The sequence below is a fragment of the Patagioenas fasciata genome, chromosome 1 (assembly GCF_037038585.1).
Source record: "Patagioenas fasciata isolate bPatFas1 chromosome 1, bPatFas1.hap1, whole genome shotgun sequence".
Taxonomy (NCBI): domain Eukaryota; kingdom Metazoa; phylum Chordata; class Aves; order Columbiformes; family Columbidae; genus Patagioenas; species Patagioenas fasciata.
Genome location: NC_092520.1, coordinates 108,657,539 through 108,673,410, shown reverse-complemented (window position 1 = coordinate 108,673,410; position 15,872 = coordinate 108,657,539). Strand labels below are relative to the sequence as shown.

The window sequence follows — 15,872 nt, the reverse complement described above, 5'->3', positions numbered from 1 at the left end:
TTACTGTCTCGTTTTTGTAACTTAACTGCGAAGAAGAGGTATCTTAGACAACTAGTAACTTAATCAAATGCTTAACCTCCTGTAAATTTTTAGAAGAATCAAGCTGTGATTTAAAGCATTGTTTTAGCTCCATTTTTCGTCTTGGCACAGTTTCAAGGGCTGTTTTATTTGTGACAGTGCGGCCAGATCTTTATTACTAAAAGGCAAAATAGATTTTGCAAATCACTGGTATAGTGAACTGGAATCCCAATTTTTAATTTTTTTTTTTTTTTTTTTTTTTTTTTTTTTTTTTTTTGTTTGTGGTTTTGGTTTTTAAACTTTTGTCCTTCTTGGACATTCTAGATTTAAATTCATATAGGGGTTTCAGTACGGTTTCCTTTGGGGTCTTGTAGAGACCATTGAATTTTACCTGGTCAGTCCATGCTGTGGGAAAAAATTGCAGCATCTAGTTCATTTAAGAGTGGCATTAAGTCATATTTAGTGGCACATTACATGCATATGGATGTTTCGAAGAGTGTACTTAAGCTATTACTTGAGGTACTGTACCTTCCAGGAAGTACTGTATTCAGGAAAACAGAGTTAATTAGAGGTAATTATATTCTTTTTGCTATCCTGTCTGACTTGATTATTTAGTTTATAGATTTCTTAGTTCACGGACTACCTCTTATTTTGCATACAGTAGATTTCATGACTGTTGGTACCTCTAGTGCTAATATATAACAGCTGGTAAGAGATAGTGCTTCAGTGTTGCAGTTGTCACAAGTTATATGCATTTCCTGTTTGCATTTTAAAATTTACCAGTAGCAGAGTGACCATATTCCATCAGAAATTAATTCAACAAGGCGTCCAGTAAAAGATCCTCCGAAGATATTACAACTGCATTTCATTCACAGCAAAAATTTGAGAGTCTGAATCATGGTCAAGTCTTTAAAATTACAACTAAGAGGCAAAATTTTGTTAATGCCATTATGAAAAAAGCAAGCAGACAGCAAAACCAAATAATTATTGATTACATAGTCTGTGATTTGATATTGGCAGTTATTAATAACATGAAAGGAAAATGATTTGGGGTTTCTTGCTTATCTATGATGGTTAAAAACTGCAAATCAGTTTATAGTCTTTCATTTTAAATAGTTGATTTTACTTTTGTTTAGGGTGGAGCATATCATGATCCACACACAGAAGATGGAGCATCTTCTAAAGAAAATAGAATTCTGTATAATGACCCTGTTCCGAGAAGAGTTGGCAGCTTTTACAGAGGTAATTTTATGGTGGATCTTTCAAAGTTAAACAAGAATTTTAACGAGGAATATAAATTAAGTAGTGGAAATTGATACAGAGAACTAATATGAACAACTAAAAAAAATGTATTGGAAAAAGAATAGTTACCCACTTTCACAGACTGGGTTGACCTGCTATGTTGTATGCAGTAACTGTAGTAGGATCATATTATCTATTTCAAAACGATAACTCACTTTGACTGAAAAGTATTTCCACTGCAGTACCTTTTAAAGCAGAAGATAATTACCAGGGGGAGTTGAACAAAGTAAATAATTATTACCAGAGTAAATAGTTAATTAATATTTTTAATTCATATTTTAAATTCGTATTAACATTATATCCGAACACCTTTGTACTTGTAACACATTGACATACTTACTCATCTGTTTCAGATACTGCAGTACATGGAACTGTAATGCGAGCTTCTCGTTGCTCCAAACCTATATTCATTTATTTTGTTCAGAATTACTAAAGATCAGGGTTTCCTACAAGCAGCAGCACACTTACATAATCGCAGTTCAGAATAAATAACAACACAGAACTGTGCATGTGCATATATATGTATGGATGGATATGTGTTCGTGTGTGTGTCTATGTGTATACACACAGACAGATATTGTTCTATTACAGTACACAAAGATGGTGATTTCTAGCAGGGGCCTCCATGGCTAAACCTGGGTTTAGCCTCTCAGAAAAGACAAAGATGATAACAAGCTAATTACAGTCATGCAAGCATTACGAGGTTTGTGGGACTCCCCTGAACCTTAATAAGTCCCAATCAGCTAAAAGTCGATTATGAGTCACCTAATAACCTTAAGTGGAGTCACAAATCTCTCTCTTATCCTCTTCAGGTTGATCAGCTGGCTGGTGACCTGATTTAGACATGTTAAAATCTGTCAATCCTTCTAAGTGTTCCATTACAATATTAAAACCTGTGAGCAATATCCAAGCTTGTACTGTTTTCAGCAGTGCTTTTGAATGTAACATTTTGTAGCGTGTGCAACAGAATCCCTGAGAATCCTCAGTCCTGTGGTGCTTTTACTGATCCTTAAGCACTCCTAAAATTGGACATGGATTATCTTTCTTCTTTATACAAAGTGAAACAGAAGTTCCAGGGAAGAATGACTTTCCATAAGTCATGTGATAAGCAAACTGTAGGTCTGGGTTTGCATTCAATTCCTTATCATAAACTAGAGGTTTCTTCCACTTTATTTATATCTTTGAAACAACTATATTTTAGTTCACAGACTTCATTATTGCACTGGAAAAATGATGCTATATTTAAATAACACATTGATAATGGTATAGGCAAACAATTGAAAGAAAATTACTGTGAAAAAAGTAAATTCATACTTAAGCAATTCTTAAGTACTGACTTAATACAGAGGTTGTTAGCATGTACATTTCTACTACAGCTTGAACAAAAAATTAGATCGAGTTTTGATAAATGATATAGTGTGATGCTGGAGTAATGCTGCAACTAGTGTATCATCAATTTTTAATCCAGTGCAGGTATTTTTGGTGATATTCATGATTCTAATAAATTTATGTTCTAGATCTGTATAACCTATGTTCAAAACGACAGTATGTCTGTTTGAAAAATAAGTAATATCTGATTTTGATCCTTTCATTTTTAGCAAATAATCTCTTAATTATATTAAAATCTAAAGTATTTTCTTTCATTAATGAGTACTGTTTCTTTTAAGGTCTAAGTGAAGGCAAAGTGTAAACTGTAGTGGTTTGTGTCTTTAATAATTGTATTCTAACCTTTTATTCTATTTCTTGGTTTTAAATATTGATGGCACTTGTGACTCCCTACAGATAGAAATGTTCTCAAATCTAGTAACAGCTTACCCAAGTTCTGAAGATACTTTCTTTTTACAACTGATGTTACCTTGCAAGTATCATAAAACAACAGCTTTTTTTTCAGTCATATATAAAGTACAACTGTGTCTTCACTGTCTTGTTTCTGTGAAAGAGGTAGAGAGGAAGCAGGCAATTGAAAGATGTGATTTTCGGCAGAGCTCAGTGTATATTGTTTGCTGTTTCTCTGTTCAGTTCCATCTCCGCGTCCAGACAGTACGTACATAGAAAACAATGTGTCAAACAGAGCCTCTGTGTTACCAGCAGACAGCGGCACGGTGGCAAACCACTCAAAGAGACAAACCACCTTTGACACCTGGTGAGTTGTTATTTACACAGATGTGTAGAGAATGGCAGGGAAAAAAAAAAAAAAAAAAAGGATTTTTAACAGGAGAGGGAAAAAAAAAACCACCTAAGTTTTTTTCCAAATTTGCAATTGTCTATACATGCTTCATTGCTTCCTCTGACTATACTTGTCATAGCATTGCATGTTTGCTGTCTCTTTTTGAGCAACAAGAAATATTTTGTTACACTATCACACTGAATGCATTAAAGATTATATACTTTTGTCCAGTCTTTCCTGATTTTTTTCCACTATTAATCTTTGGTTAAAGATAATACAAAGTGCTTGTGTGCATATAGTATGGATAGCAAGGCCGTAGCTTTTTTTGTGGATTCCAGAAGCATGAATTGTCAGACAAACAGAAAAAAAAAATCAAAATGCATGTTTCCATATATAAAATAGGACTGTATTAATGAAGAATATAATATTTGCTCTACAACGAGGACTGCTTCTCTTTTTGCTTACGCACCACAGAAGGAAATGAGTATATTCTGTGGGAAGACGGACTAAGCAACATCTTAGTGTTGTATATTGATTTTAAAAGATTAAAAGCATCACATGGCTCCATTATATAACATAGAACAATTAAGTATAATTACGCTAATAGAATGACAGCATATGTGTAGCTTTGCAGGACTCAAAGGGAACTATCTTAATTTTGTTGCTCTGAGAGCTGTTCAGCTCTAAAATACTCTTAATCTTCTATTTTGCTCAGTCACAGTAAAGCACACAATAAAAATAAGCAAATGGAGCTCCAGAGGATTGGTGGGAGGAATGGACTGTTTGCATTTGCATGGTTCAACTGTGCTTCATTCCACTATCTGAAACACTGCTCTCTGAAAGTGTGATAAAATCATGCTATCTAAAGAACTCTTTCAGTGGTTTGTTGACTTAATGTGTTTTCACATGAACAACCTGTGAATTATCTGCTTAAATAAGAAAGGGGGGTGAGGGGTGGGGAAGGGAAGCAGCTGTTATTTCAGCTTGTGTTCAGGTTATATACCCGTGTCAGTAATAGATGTTCACTCCAGAACCCTTGTCACCTGCCTTGACTGACTACAGTCTGCTTCCTGTCCTCCAGTAGCTCCACCTACATCCATTTTCTTGAAGTTAGCTGAGGAATCCAGTCATTTATGTAAAAAGGTGGTACTTATGTTGTGACTTATGTGGCTAAATAAGGTATTTATTCCTACTGTTGAACCCTTCTACAAATTTTGTTGTCCTTCATATCTGAATCTTTCTATCTTGCCTATAACACAAGCCAATGGGAATCTTGTTTTGCTTTATATATATCATTCAGCAATATATTACCTCTTGTTACGTGGTCACTGCAAAGAAACGTGTAATGTCATTTTAAGTCTGAACTGAAATAATAGCATATGTAATTAGAGCTGGTTGGGAATTTTTTGACTAAAGTATTTTTTTTCCAATGCCAAATTATCAAAACCAAAACTTTTCAAAGGGACACACTGATATCCACCAACTGTTTATTGGGAAGATACTTCAGTTGCGGGATGGAATTGCCAGTCAAAACCACAGATACACTCAAAATAACCAATATTCTGGGGTCAGCATTACTTTTTTGAATGTGAGGAACTTGAGTGCAGGGCCTGTGTTCTTCATTATTTAAACCAGAGACTTGAACCATAAGCTTAGATCTAACAAGTGAGCACCCTGAACCAGAAGTCAGAGTTTTTTCTGGAGCACATTCTGTTTTCCTCAATATATTCTTTTGAAGCTCTTGCAATAGTGAAAAGACCACAGAGATGCTGAATATGGCCCAGTGAATAAAGCCCTTCATTAACTTTGAGACAGTTAGATTTAAGTCTTTGCTCCAATTAATGTACTCAGATATTTTCACAAAGTGGAACAGCTCCTTTGAGAGAAGAACCCACAGAAGAATATGTATTTTTGCGGAACAGGAGGAATGGCAGTGCCCACAACACCAAGTTACTGCTGTTTTGGCATGTGTTGCTCTTTGCTTTTCCTACTCCCTATTTTCCTGAAATGTTTCCTGCCCAGCTCTACATGTTAACTCTGTGCAAGTTGTCCTGGCAATGGTCTAATGTTGTTGCAAAATTGTTCTGTGCCATAAATGCAGCTTAATCAGATTCCTGAGTGCTGTAGAGTCTATGTTCCTCTACTTAATTTTCTGTATAGAAGTTGTGTAAATGCCTATGAAAATGTCGGAAGCTCTAATGGAATGTGATTCTGCTTACATCAATTTTATGATGAAGTAAATATTTGATGTTTGACTGACATACCTAAATGGTACATGACAGTTCATCTCAAATTATGAGTGACATGTATTCCACCTGGACTTGCCACAACTGTAAAATATTGCTGCTCTCATACTATTGCTTTGTGTTGCTTTTCTTCTGTCAAAGATTTTGTGAATGGTTGCTAGACTGAATTGTCACAGATGTTCCCTTGTCTTTGTGTGCATTTCTTCACTCCGTCCCTGCTGTCCTGCCTCTTTAAAAATAAAGATGTTATAAACTCGACTTTTGTCATCAGGTTTTACTCTTCAACTACTAGATCATTTCTGAACTTCAGGCAACTTGATTTGAAAAAAAGGCAACTTTTTCCTGTTCTAGAAAATATTTCTTTGCCAGGGTTTATTTTCCTCTAAATGATCTCAAACTTTTTCAATTTTTCCTTTTTGATACCAGAGTAGATGTTTTATTCTCTTTCACTTGTATAAGCTTTGTCTTGAGTTGGGCAAAATCAATAGGTATAGGCAAGATGCTTAACCTTGTTCTGCCAGTCTGCCAAAATTTTGGCTTGAGTTATCTTTGTTATTGGTATAGTTCTAAATATTTCTTTGGAATAAATTCCAACATGCAGTACTTTATCTCACATGATATTGGAAGTGTGTGCATCCATTGCTTGCAAGATATCTGGGGGTTTCTGGAAAGCTTTGTTGTTTAGACTTTTAATGTCCATTTAAATGGATTCATTTTATGACAAACAGCTTGTCTTATATTCTACAGCATCTATCATACCTTCCTGCAAAAACAATAAAAAGAGGAAACATATAAATAATATTTATTATTATTTGTATATCTAATAGTAGTAAACACACACGAACTTTCATTCAAGAACAAAAAAAAGAACATCCTACTCTTAGGAGTGTCAAGGGCTTACAATTATCTACCTATCATTAATTTTCAAAACTCAAAAATAGTACAGTATTTTGTAAACATGACATGACTGGCTATAATATCACTGTATCAGTATAACAAGGTAGTCACACTGTTCCTGAAACTTTAAGGTTATCAAGATCTGAGCAAGCTAGTTTCGGGCTTGTATAGCTGTGTCTGCAGTACAGCTGTTGCTGCATTGTAAATACTTTACAGTTCATTTACAGCATTCTTGATTTTTGAAAAATACTAGGAAATTACAAACTTGAAAGCTTAAAAGTCACCTGTGTGTGTTACATTGGTTGAGGCTTTAGGCATCTGCTCTGCACAGCTTGAAGATGTTCACTTTCCTAATGGTGTAGCTTTCCCTCTGACATTTCCTGCACTGCACTTGCATACATATTGTCATCTAATATATTTGCTTTATTAATCTATTTGGCAACATCTGAACCTCCCTACCAGTCTCTTGTAGTAACTGATGCCTCTTCCCTGATCATTCCCCAGTCGTTGGTGCTTTTGTTTTGTACTAAAAATGAGATGATGCAGTCTCTATTTGCAAGGAAGCTTTCCAGAATTTGTAGTCATCAGTATTCTGTCCAAAAAGTAAGCCTACTGAAGTATATGCTTCATAAGTTTACAAAACCAACCTCTTCCAAATTTTTATGGTTACTAATGTTGAATGATACCAGGGGAGGGAGGGGTGGAGAATGTAAAGTATATGTGTATATATATATATATGCGTATGTATGGTGATCTAGTGGCTTTAATGGCTTCTAGGTGATATTCTTTATGTAGTAATGTAGATCTGGGGTTTATTCCAGTTAAAAATCCTCTTTTTCCACATTTTAAGAAGGAAAAAAAAAATAGCTCCAAACAAAGTTCAGATTTGATCTTTGATTTTTAAGCTTTCAATGTCAGGCTATTAGACCAAGAAGTTTTAGTATGGGCTTCAGCCTGTGGGATTGAGATTCTTACCTTAAGTAAACCATCTATTTGAGGTGCTTCACTAGTTTCTGACATTTTCTTTATGTTGTTTGTGGTAACTCTCTAACTGCCAAGGGTTTTATTTGAAGCAAAACCAAAAGCTAACTTGGAGAATTAACATTTGTTCATTTAGCTTCCGAAGAAAACTTCGGAGATTTCAGTAACTTCTTCATTACACAAAACCCTTATTGTTTAATTGTGAGCGGTTCCATAAAGGGCAGATATACACTGGCAGTTAAAGAGGATTTCCAAGTCAAGCTGCCTGCTGAGATTAGGGTTGCTGAAGAATGACTCAAACAAGCATGAGGAATTGCCCTCCCCCAGAATGCTGTCTGCAATACGAATCTATGGCAGCGTGAGAGCAGCATGCTTCATAGTTATTCTTTTCAGTTAATATTAAAGCACATCACTCTGCTTGCCCCACGCATGTTTGCTGCTACACCTCATTGTACCTGCATGAAGTTGGACACCTTTCCTGCCATGAGGCAGTAAATGTTACTGATAATCACAGAATTTCTTTTTATACCTATGCTTTTTTCAAATGTCTCAGATCAGAAGAACCAATGTGATCTACATTATATGTCCTAAGCATGCGAAGGGCATACAAACATAAAACAACAAAGCACAGCACTTTCTGCTGTGGTTTCTACTGGAGGGTGAGCTCTCTAGGTGTGGACTCTCCTCTAGGGCTGGGTTTACTTCCTAGTGCAAGAGACACTGTGTAACACATTCTGGTGTAACTGTTTTCAAGAGCTGATGCTTTATGCAAAATACCAAGATACCTGGAGTTATATTCTAAGAGTTTAGTGTTGAATTACTATATCATACAGATTTTTATCTGATAATCCTAATTTTTCCTGTACTGCCCACTGACTGAAAATCATCTTTTGGGATGCCCAAAATATCCCAGTGTCTCATCGATCAAAATGTTCTGCTCTATTTTTACTCAGTGCAAAATCCTGGTGTTGAAGCTTCCTGCTATAATGCTATATATGTTCACTCTCTTCACATAATTAGCATGTGTTCTGAAGCAGTTACTTTTCAAGGTCAGTGCTTTTTCAGACAACTGTACTGCGACATGAGTCATAGGAGTTAATGACATAAACCAGTCAGTATAAAACCACTGGCTTTTGGGCAAGCAGTATTTGAAAATGAGCAGACTTCTCAGCCCCTTATTTTTCTTCTCTGGTCACTATAGTCATAAAGAGGAATTGATGGTGCAGAATTTCACTTCTCTGCTTGTCTGCTCTAGGGAGCAGGTTTCTCATCCAGGTTCACTGGGCCAAAGAAAAGAATTACACTTGGATAAATCTTTGTCTAGAAGTGTGGCAAAAATTGTCCCAAGCTTTATTCTGAAGATTAAGTTTACCTTTAAAAACACAGCATCTCCAATTTGAAATAGACCTTGAAACAGAAAAGCCAGAGCAAAACATTGAAAAATTTTAAAGGATGATGTACAGTAATTATATGGAGACTTCTTATGATCTGACAGTGGTTTCTCAGCAGCCAACCTAGTCACTGGGTTGATGATTTGTACTGGGGCTGTGGCTTGGGGTAAATTTGCAGATGTGGATGCACAGGAGCTCCTTTGGGGAAAGGCTCTGAAGGATTCTCAGCATCATTCACATGACTTGCATAGTACAAGCAGGACACTTGGGGTACATGCTTTCCTCCAGCTTTTCTAGCAAATTAAGTAAAAATCATTTAGTAAATAATTTGATAGGTGTTTTCTCTGTGTTAAGTCAGTCTTGTGAGTTCACCAAATCTGTAAGGCTTTCAGTAGTCTTCTCTCAGGCTTTCTCCTTGGTCCTAATAAAAGACTGCCTTACTGCTGTTACACAGTGGAACCAAATATGGGGACCTGACAGAAACAGTAATCCTTAGCAATCTGATATATTTAAAATGCGTGTTATAAATCTGATAATTATGTTAAACTAGAGATTTTTCCTGTAGCATTGTAATTTTCATGTTAAATCTATGTTGTTGTGCACCTGAATGTGTTTCTTGTATTTAGATGTAAGTTCCAAAAATCTAAACTAGGAAAATTTCCACCATCTTCTCTGCCTCGAAATCTTTGGTCTAGACCCGTTCTCTTACTCAGCAATTGCGCTTTATTACAGTGTTCAAACACTGTATGTATTTTTATTTAGAACCAGGTAGCACTTCAAGCTTGAGATGGTTTTATGTGGAAACTGAGGAATTGATGAAACTACCTATCAGAGTGAAGGTACTCTAATCAATAAGGAGGATGACTCCAGTGATTCCTATCCCAATTATGTGTTTCACATTTGCTTGGGGAAAAAAAAAAAAATAGCTTGGCATGTAGTAGCAGCTGAATCACCAGCTGATAGCATAGCATTTAATGCTGGAATTAGAAGCCAAAGATAACTATAGCGGAGAGTTCCGTGTTGCTACATTACTGTTGCTCCAAGAAAAGCTGCTCCTGTTTGTCATCCAGAGCCCTTAGAACTGTGGCTTTCCTCCAGGTTTTCCATCAAGAGAGTGGAATAATTTCATTTTTGTTTTCATACAATTTAAAAGTGAAAAGGGACTATTAAGTCATCCAGTATGATTTTCTGTTATGGTAGTTGCCATTGAATATCATCTATTCTCTGGGGCCCAGGCTCAGTAACTTATCTGATGAATGTGTGTCTCCCAGAAGAGTATGAGGTCCTGATTTGAAATGTCAAAGATGGGAAATCCACTAAGGTGTTTGTTCTGATGCTTAATGATTCTCATGGTTAAAATCGGTGACTTATTTCTAATACGACTTCTCTGACATCATCATCCACCTACTTGTTCTTGTTATGGCTTTGCCCTTTACTTTAAAGATCCTTCTAGTACTCTGTAATTTCTTCCTGGATAAGTACTTGTGTGCCACAATCAAGGAAACTGTATGTTGAAGCTGGTGAGGCTGTGTTTTTTAAGATACTAAAGAGGCTGAAATCTCTTGACATTTTAATGTAAGCAATTCTTTCCATCTCTGAAATTATTTTTGTGACACTTTCCTGCACCATTTCCAATTTCCAAACTATTTTAAAGGGCACTAGAACTGCATTCAATCATATCTCACCAGTGTCTTATGTAAACCATCGTTTTACCCCATAGCAGTACTTTGCATATATAGTTTAATGTGTGTACTTGAAGTAACATGCTATTTATCAGCAGTAGTTAATTCAACTGTGTGGACAAGTTAAAAGGTGGAAATTCAATCTTCAGGCAAGTCACCTGTTTCACTTTCGGGTCATCTTTTGCCAGCCCTGTCTCACCCACACAGAACAAACTAAGTGAAGTTTTAAAGTGGAAATAGACAACAGTAGATCCCCAGCTTCCCTGGTGATAAATTTGGAACCATGTCAGCAAAGATCAGGAAGTTCAATTGAAATTGGTTCTCCCTGCTGAACTTCACAACTCTTGGTTCTCCAGCAAGCATTGGATAAACTAGACCTGTGCTTTTATATCTCATCACCATTTGTATGTTCTCTCAGATCTGATTTTCATTTTCCTAAAAGACCTTGTGTGAGATATTTTTATTTTAATATTGAATTCTGCCTAAAATACAATCAAAATGCATGCTTTCCTTTTCCCTAAATAACTATTCACTGATTTGAGCTAAACATTTTCCCCTAACACTGTGTTCCTCCTATCCCATTTAGTAAGACTATTTATCCAGTATTTGCATAGCAACCCTTGAAGCAATTAATGCTAAAACATTAAGAATCTTTTTGCTTTAATCAATAATTTGCGTTCTTTGGCATAAGATCTCATTATTACACAGAATTTACATAATATCAAAATAAAGTCTCTCTTACAATACCTTATTTCATGTTTAGGAAAAGTCCTGAAAATCTTAACAGTCACTCAGAACAGCTCAAGGAGAAAGAAAAGCAAGGTTTTTTCAGGGCAATAAAAAAGAAAAAGAAGAAATCTCAAACCGTAAGTATGCAAACCCTAAATATGTTTATCAATTTTGAGTTATACCATTTTAACATGCTAGATTAGTACCATTCCTGTGTATAATTTGTGATTGTGCCCCCAGGTATCTATTTGTTCTTTTATCTCTTCACTATATGAAAATTAAATTCTTTCCCTCTTCAAGGTTTATTTATCTGCTTTTTCAAATATTTCTTCACCTACTGGTCTTGTGCGTTTTTGTTTTCATTCAGACCCTTTGAGAGTCAGTTTTGATGCAAGTTTTAAGCTGATTTTGTGGCAAATTCTTTTGCGGGGTATGGTAATATCACTCCAAGAATAGCAAATGTATTGTTGTGTGTCCTCAGAGCCTGAATAATCTCAGACACCCATTAGGAGGAGACCAAACTGTTATAAATGAGAATTCTGTCCAGTCTTTTTCCTGGCAGTGTCTTGAAAACAGCCTCCCTCTTCTTGCTGCACCATGCAGTGGGAATGGGGAGGATGTGTCTTAATCACTCTTAACATTTTATGTTTTACTGGGGAAATGGATTGTGGCTTTTGTTGTTTGGTAAAAGCCTTCAGTGTCTTTTATATTTTTTTTTTTTACATTTTCATCTAGTTTTTGGGAGGGAGAAAGAACTTTCTTTTGTCAGAGAGCAGTGCTATATTAACATTTCACAAAGTTTTATAATTAAAATCTCCCTAGGAACTGAAGTAATGAGACATCATCTCATTCTCAAATGACAGCTCCAGAAACAGTAAAATACTCATTTACATGAAGTTGTGATGTCTCTGTAAGTGTAACTGCAGTTATAGTTTTGAAGGTGCTCCAAATGGTTTAAATTATGCTCACTTCTGGAGAAGGAGAGTAACTAAATCAAAATATCTACTGTCACAGAGTGAGGTGGCATGACTGGTTATTGGTAGAGGTCTGATCTGTTGAAAATTATCAGACTTTCTGTTTGTTTGTTTCTTTGAACTGTGTGGAACATGTGCGTGTGTGTTCAGTAGCACTCAAAAATGCACCTCACCTTCCTGCCGAGCAGGTTTTAGAGGAGTGGCATCTACCACTCCTTCTGAACTTGTTCATCCTGATATCACGATACGTGTACTCAGTTCAAATACGACCATTAGCATCACACAACGGAACAAAACACCTAGGTTGTAACTCTGGGCTTATTTGATGTCAAAACATCCACGAAAAAAGTAGCACATGTAGGGCTAGTGGTTCCAGGTATTAAATTTGCACTGTTCTAGTCTACTGTGATTCCAGCTATTCAGGCATGGTGGCAAGGAATACTTCAAAAGCCCAGCTGATAGATGGTGTATCAACTACTTCCAGATTAAACTGTGCAAAGGAAATATAGACTGGATTCTGTTGCATCTCAAAATCTGGCACATTCCAAAACATCTAAATCACAGGTACCTTGATCTATCGCTACCAAAGACATCACTGATGACAAGACAGGGCAGGTTTATACATAATCCAGGACAGTAGCTAGGGATAGACTGTACCCACCAATGTGTGTACAAGTGTGTAGTTCAGGCACTGTTCTTCTTTCTTTTCTGTCTACTAGTTGAGGACATCTATCTAACAAACATTACGATGTTTATTAGGATCTTCCAGCACAAAAATTAATTATTACCTTCAGTTCAGCACTGAGTTTGACTTTAGCAGTAAAAGCTGTTAACAGCACTGTAATATTAGCTCTTCAACTACATGAATAATGTTTTCTATGAATTCATATTAAAAATCTAACATATAGCTTGTGACTACAGAAGTTTTTTCCTGAGGCTTAAAATTCTTTTGGAGTCCCAGAAGTATGTAATTCCACTTATTTACTCTGGCACAGATTTTTCTGCAGCAAATAACAAATTAGACCAGAGAACCATCACAGTCCTGAGAAGCATGTCATAAAATGTTTGTTAAGAGAGTGATAATAGCACATCTACTAGCTACTGTTTACTTCTGCTGTCCTCTGGCAAGTCTCATTTTGCTGGTGATCATCATAAGAGTAATAAAAACCATCTGAAATAGCGTTGAAGGCGTCTTTATAATGGCATACTCAATCTCTAATAGCCCAGAACTGATCCCAATTCCTGACACTTCCTCCTGCAGAGTTATTCCCATTCATCATTCTCCCTGGAGTTCTCCGGGTGCAGTTCCCCGTGGGATGACAATCGTTACTGCCTGCTATGAGAATTCTTTGCAATATTGCTTTTGTGGAGCTGTTCTTACCCATTCTCCTTTTCATCTGTCTTATCTGGAGTCTTTTAGTAAGGTAGCAAAAGAGTCACAGTTTTTTCTGCTATCTGCCACCAAACAATGTGATATTGATGAGGGTTGTGCAGTGTCAGTAGGCAGCTATCTTCAGAGGAGGCTGAGTTTTGCAGATTTTGGCATATATTGCAAGCTATGGGTCTGAAGAAATTATATGCTTTGGAAAAACAGTTGTGGGTGAGCATTTCTCCTAGTGACGCTTTGCTTCCTTTTTGACTTACTGAACTTCAAACAGGAAATTCTTCTACCTGTGAAGTTCCTAAAGAAGTTATGCTAATTAGTGACTCTGGTTCATTAATCTAGAAGCTGAGAAAGCTGTTTGAAAACCATGCTTTTGGTAGTACCATCTTTCTCTGTAGTCATATAACAGTTAAATTGTATTATAAAGCTTTCTTTTGGTAGGCAGAATAATGCTAGACACAGTGTATATGTCCTGTGCTTGTTAGTACCTGAGCAGGTGACAAGTAGTCCCGTTCATAATTTTAAGACTTGATAGTTCTGTTTGTTTATGCAACCATTGGTATGCTCATTGGTTGTGTTACAGAAATTAAAATGAAACAGCCAATGCCCTTGCAGTTATACATGAAGTAATTGAAGGTGTATTTTTGTCAGAACTGAAATAATTCATCTTGGAGCCCTAGCTCTTTTTGCGAGTTACAAATAAGATACTTTTATTTCTTCTAGAGCTAACTATCAACTGCTCATTCTAAAACCAATTGCTAATATTGCTAGTGTATCATTGTTTTTTATTTATATAAAAACAAGAAATGTCATACCACTTTAGGTCATTATCATAAGTAACAAATGATTGCCAGTATTACAGCATTTGATCCAAAGCTCAGTAAAGTCAACAAGACCTACCAGTTGTTTCCAAAAGGCTTTGAGACGCGCTCTGCATTCCTAATGAACATGCCTGTAAGAACTGGTATAGTGATTTATTTATACATGTATTTTATGCATTGAGGTCCTTGAATTTGTTCCGTATGCATTTTTCATTCAATCACTATTGTATTTTCCCAAAGCAAATCATAGGATTGATACCATATATTGTCAGAATTTTAAAAAAGAATATACATATATATATATAGTAAGGACAGATCTCTTGAATTGAAATACTATGCATTTAGTTTTTGTATCTTATATTGCAGACAGAATCAACCAACGGGGAGAATCCAAGAATCAAGAAATCCCTCTTTCCTCTTTTTAATTCAAAGAATAATTTAAAGCATAGTTCTTCTTTGAAAAAGCTTCCTGTAGTCCCTCTACCCATGGTATTAATTTTTAAGTACAGTAGCACTGTAAAATGCTCCAGTAAACTTGTTTTACTGACTACAGCAGCATGTGTTTTATTTTCATGGGATCACTTTCTCTTCATGCCAGTTAAGTATCTTGGGCCAGTTCGATAAATTTAGGTAAAATTGGCACTTCTGTTGAACTAGATTGTGCCTACTTTTTTTTTAGTATTTGATATGCGGAAAATGTAACGTACAAGTTTCAGAGAGAATGAGCCCTGGGACTAAGACTGAAGGAGGAAAATAGTTGTGAAATCATGTATGTTTAAAATGTACACTGTCTCATTCCATTTCAATCAGGAAAATAAATAACCTGGTTTGTTTTATAGCTGTATTGGTAATACGTTTTTTATGCAACTGATCCTTTATATATATACTTAATTAATCAAATGTTAACAACAGATCACCCGAAAACTAAATTTTAGCTCATGCCTCTGTTGTATTTTTGTTTGTCCTGATTGTTGATTATAAAACACAACTTGCATTAAAAATAGGTTAAATTTTGTTAGATTTTCAGCTTGTTAGGGGGAGAGGATTGGAGAGTTTCTTATTTTTTGCTTTAGAGTGGGATATTTGTGGAGAAGGAGAAAGACAAGGAAAGGAAAAACTCTTGGGTTTGTGATCGCAAAATCAGCCAGACATCAGTTTAGAGAAACTTTGGTCTGCTTCACTCAGAAACAAATTTATAGAACTGATCCATGGTCTTAACTGCAGTATGGAACGCTTTTTAAATGAAGAAGAGGCTCAACTTTTTTTTTTTTTTTTTTTTT

At 35.8% G+C, this 15,872-nt stretch overlaps 1 protein-coding gene across 4 annotated transcripts in view; it reads left to right on the top strand.

Moving 5' to 3' along the window:
- The window catches only part of CDKL5 (cyclin dependent kinase like 5), a 130,422-nt gene that overhangs the window by 105,113 nt on the left and 9,437 nt on the right, over positions 1-15,872 (top strand). For 3 of the 4 annotated variants that reach the window (XM_065857945.2, XM_071812592.1, XM_071812595.1), the window contains 4 exons: positions 1,155-1,260; positions 3,340-3,463; positions 11,448-11,550; positions 14,959-15,081. In XM_065857945.2, coding sequence (XP_065714017.1) covers positions 1,155-1,260; positions 3,340-3,463; positions 11,448-11,550; positions 14,959-15,081 — 456 coding nt within the window. The remainder of the gene's footprint in view (positions 1-1,154; positions 1,261-3,339; positions 3,464-11,447; positions 11,551-14,958; positions 15,082-15,872) is intronic. The other variant, XM_065857960.2, reaches the window with a different exon arrangement.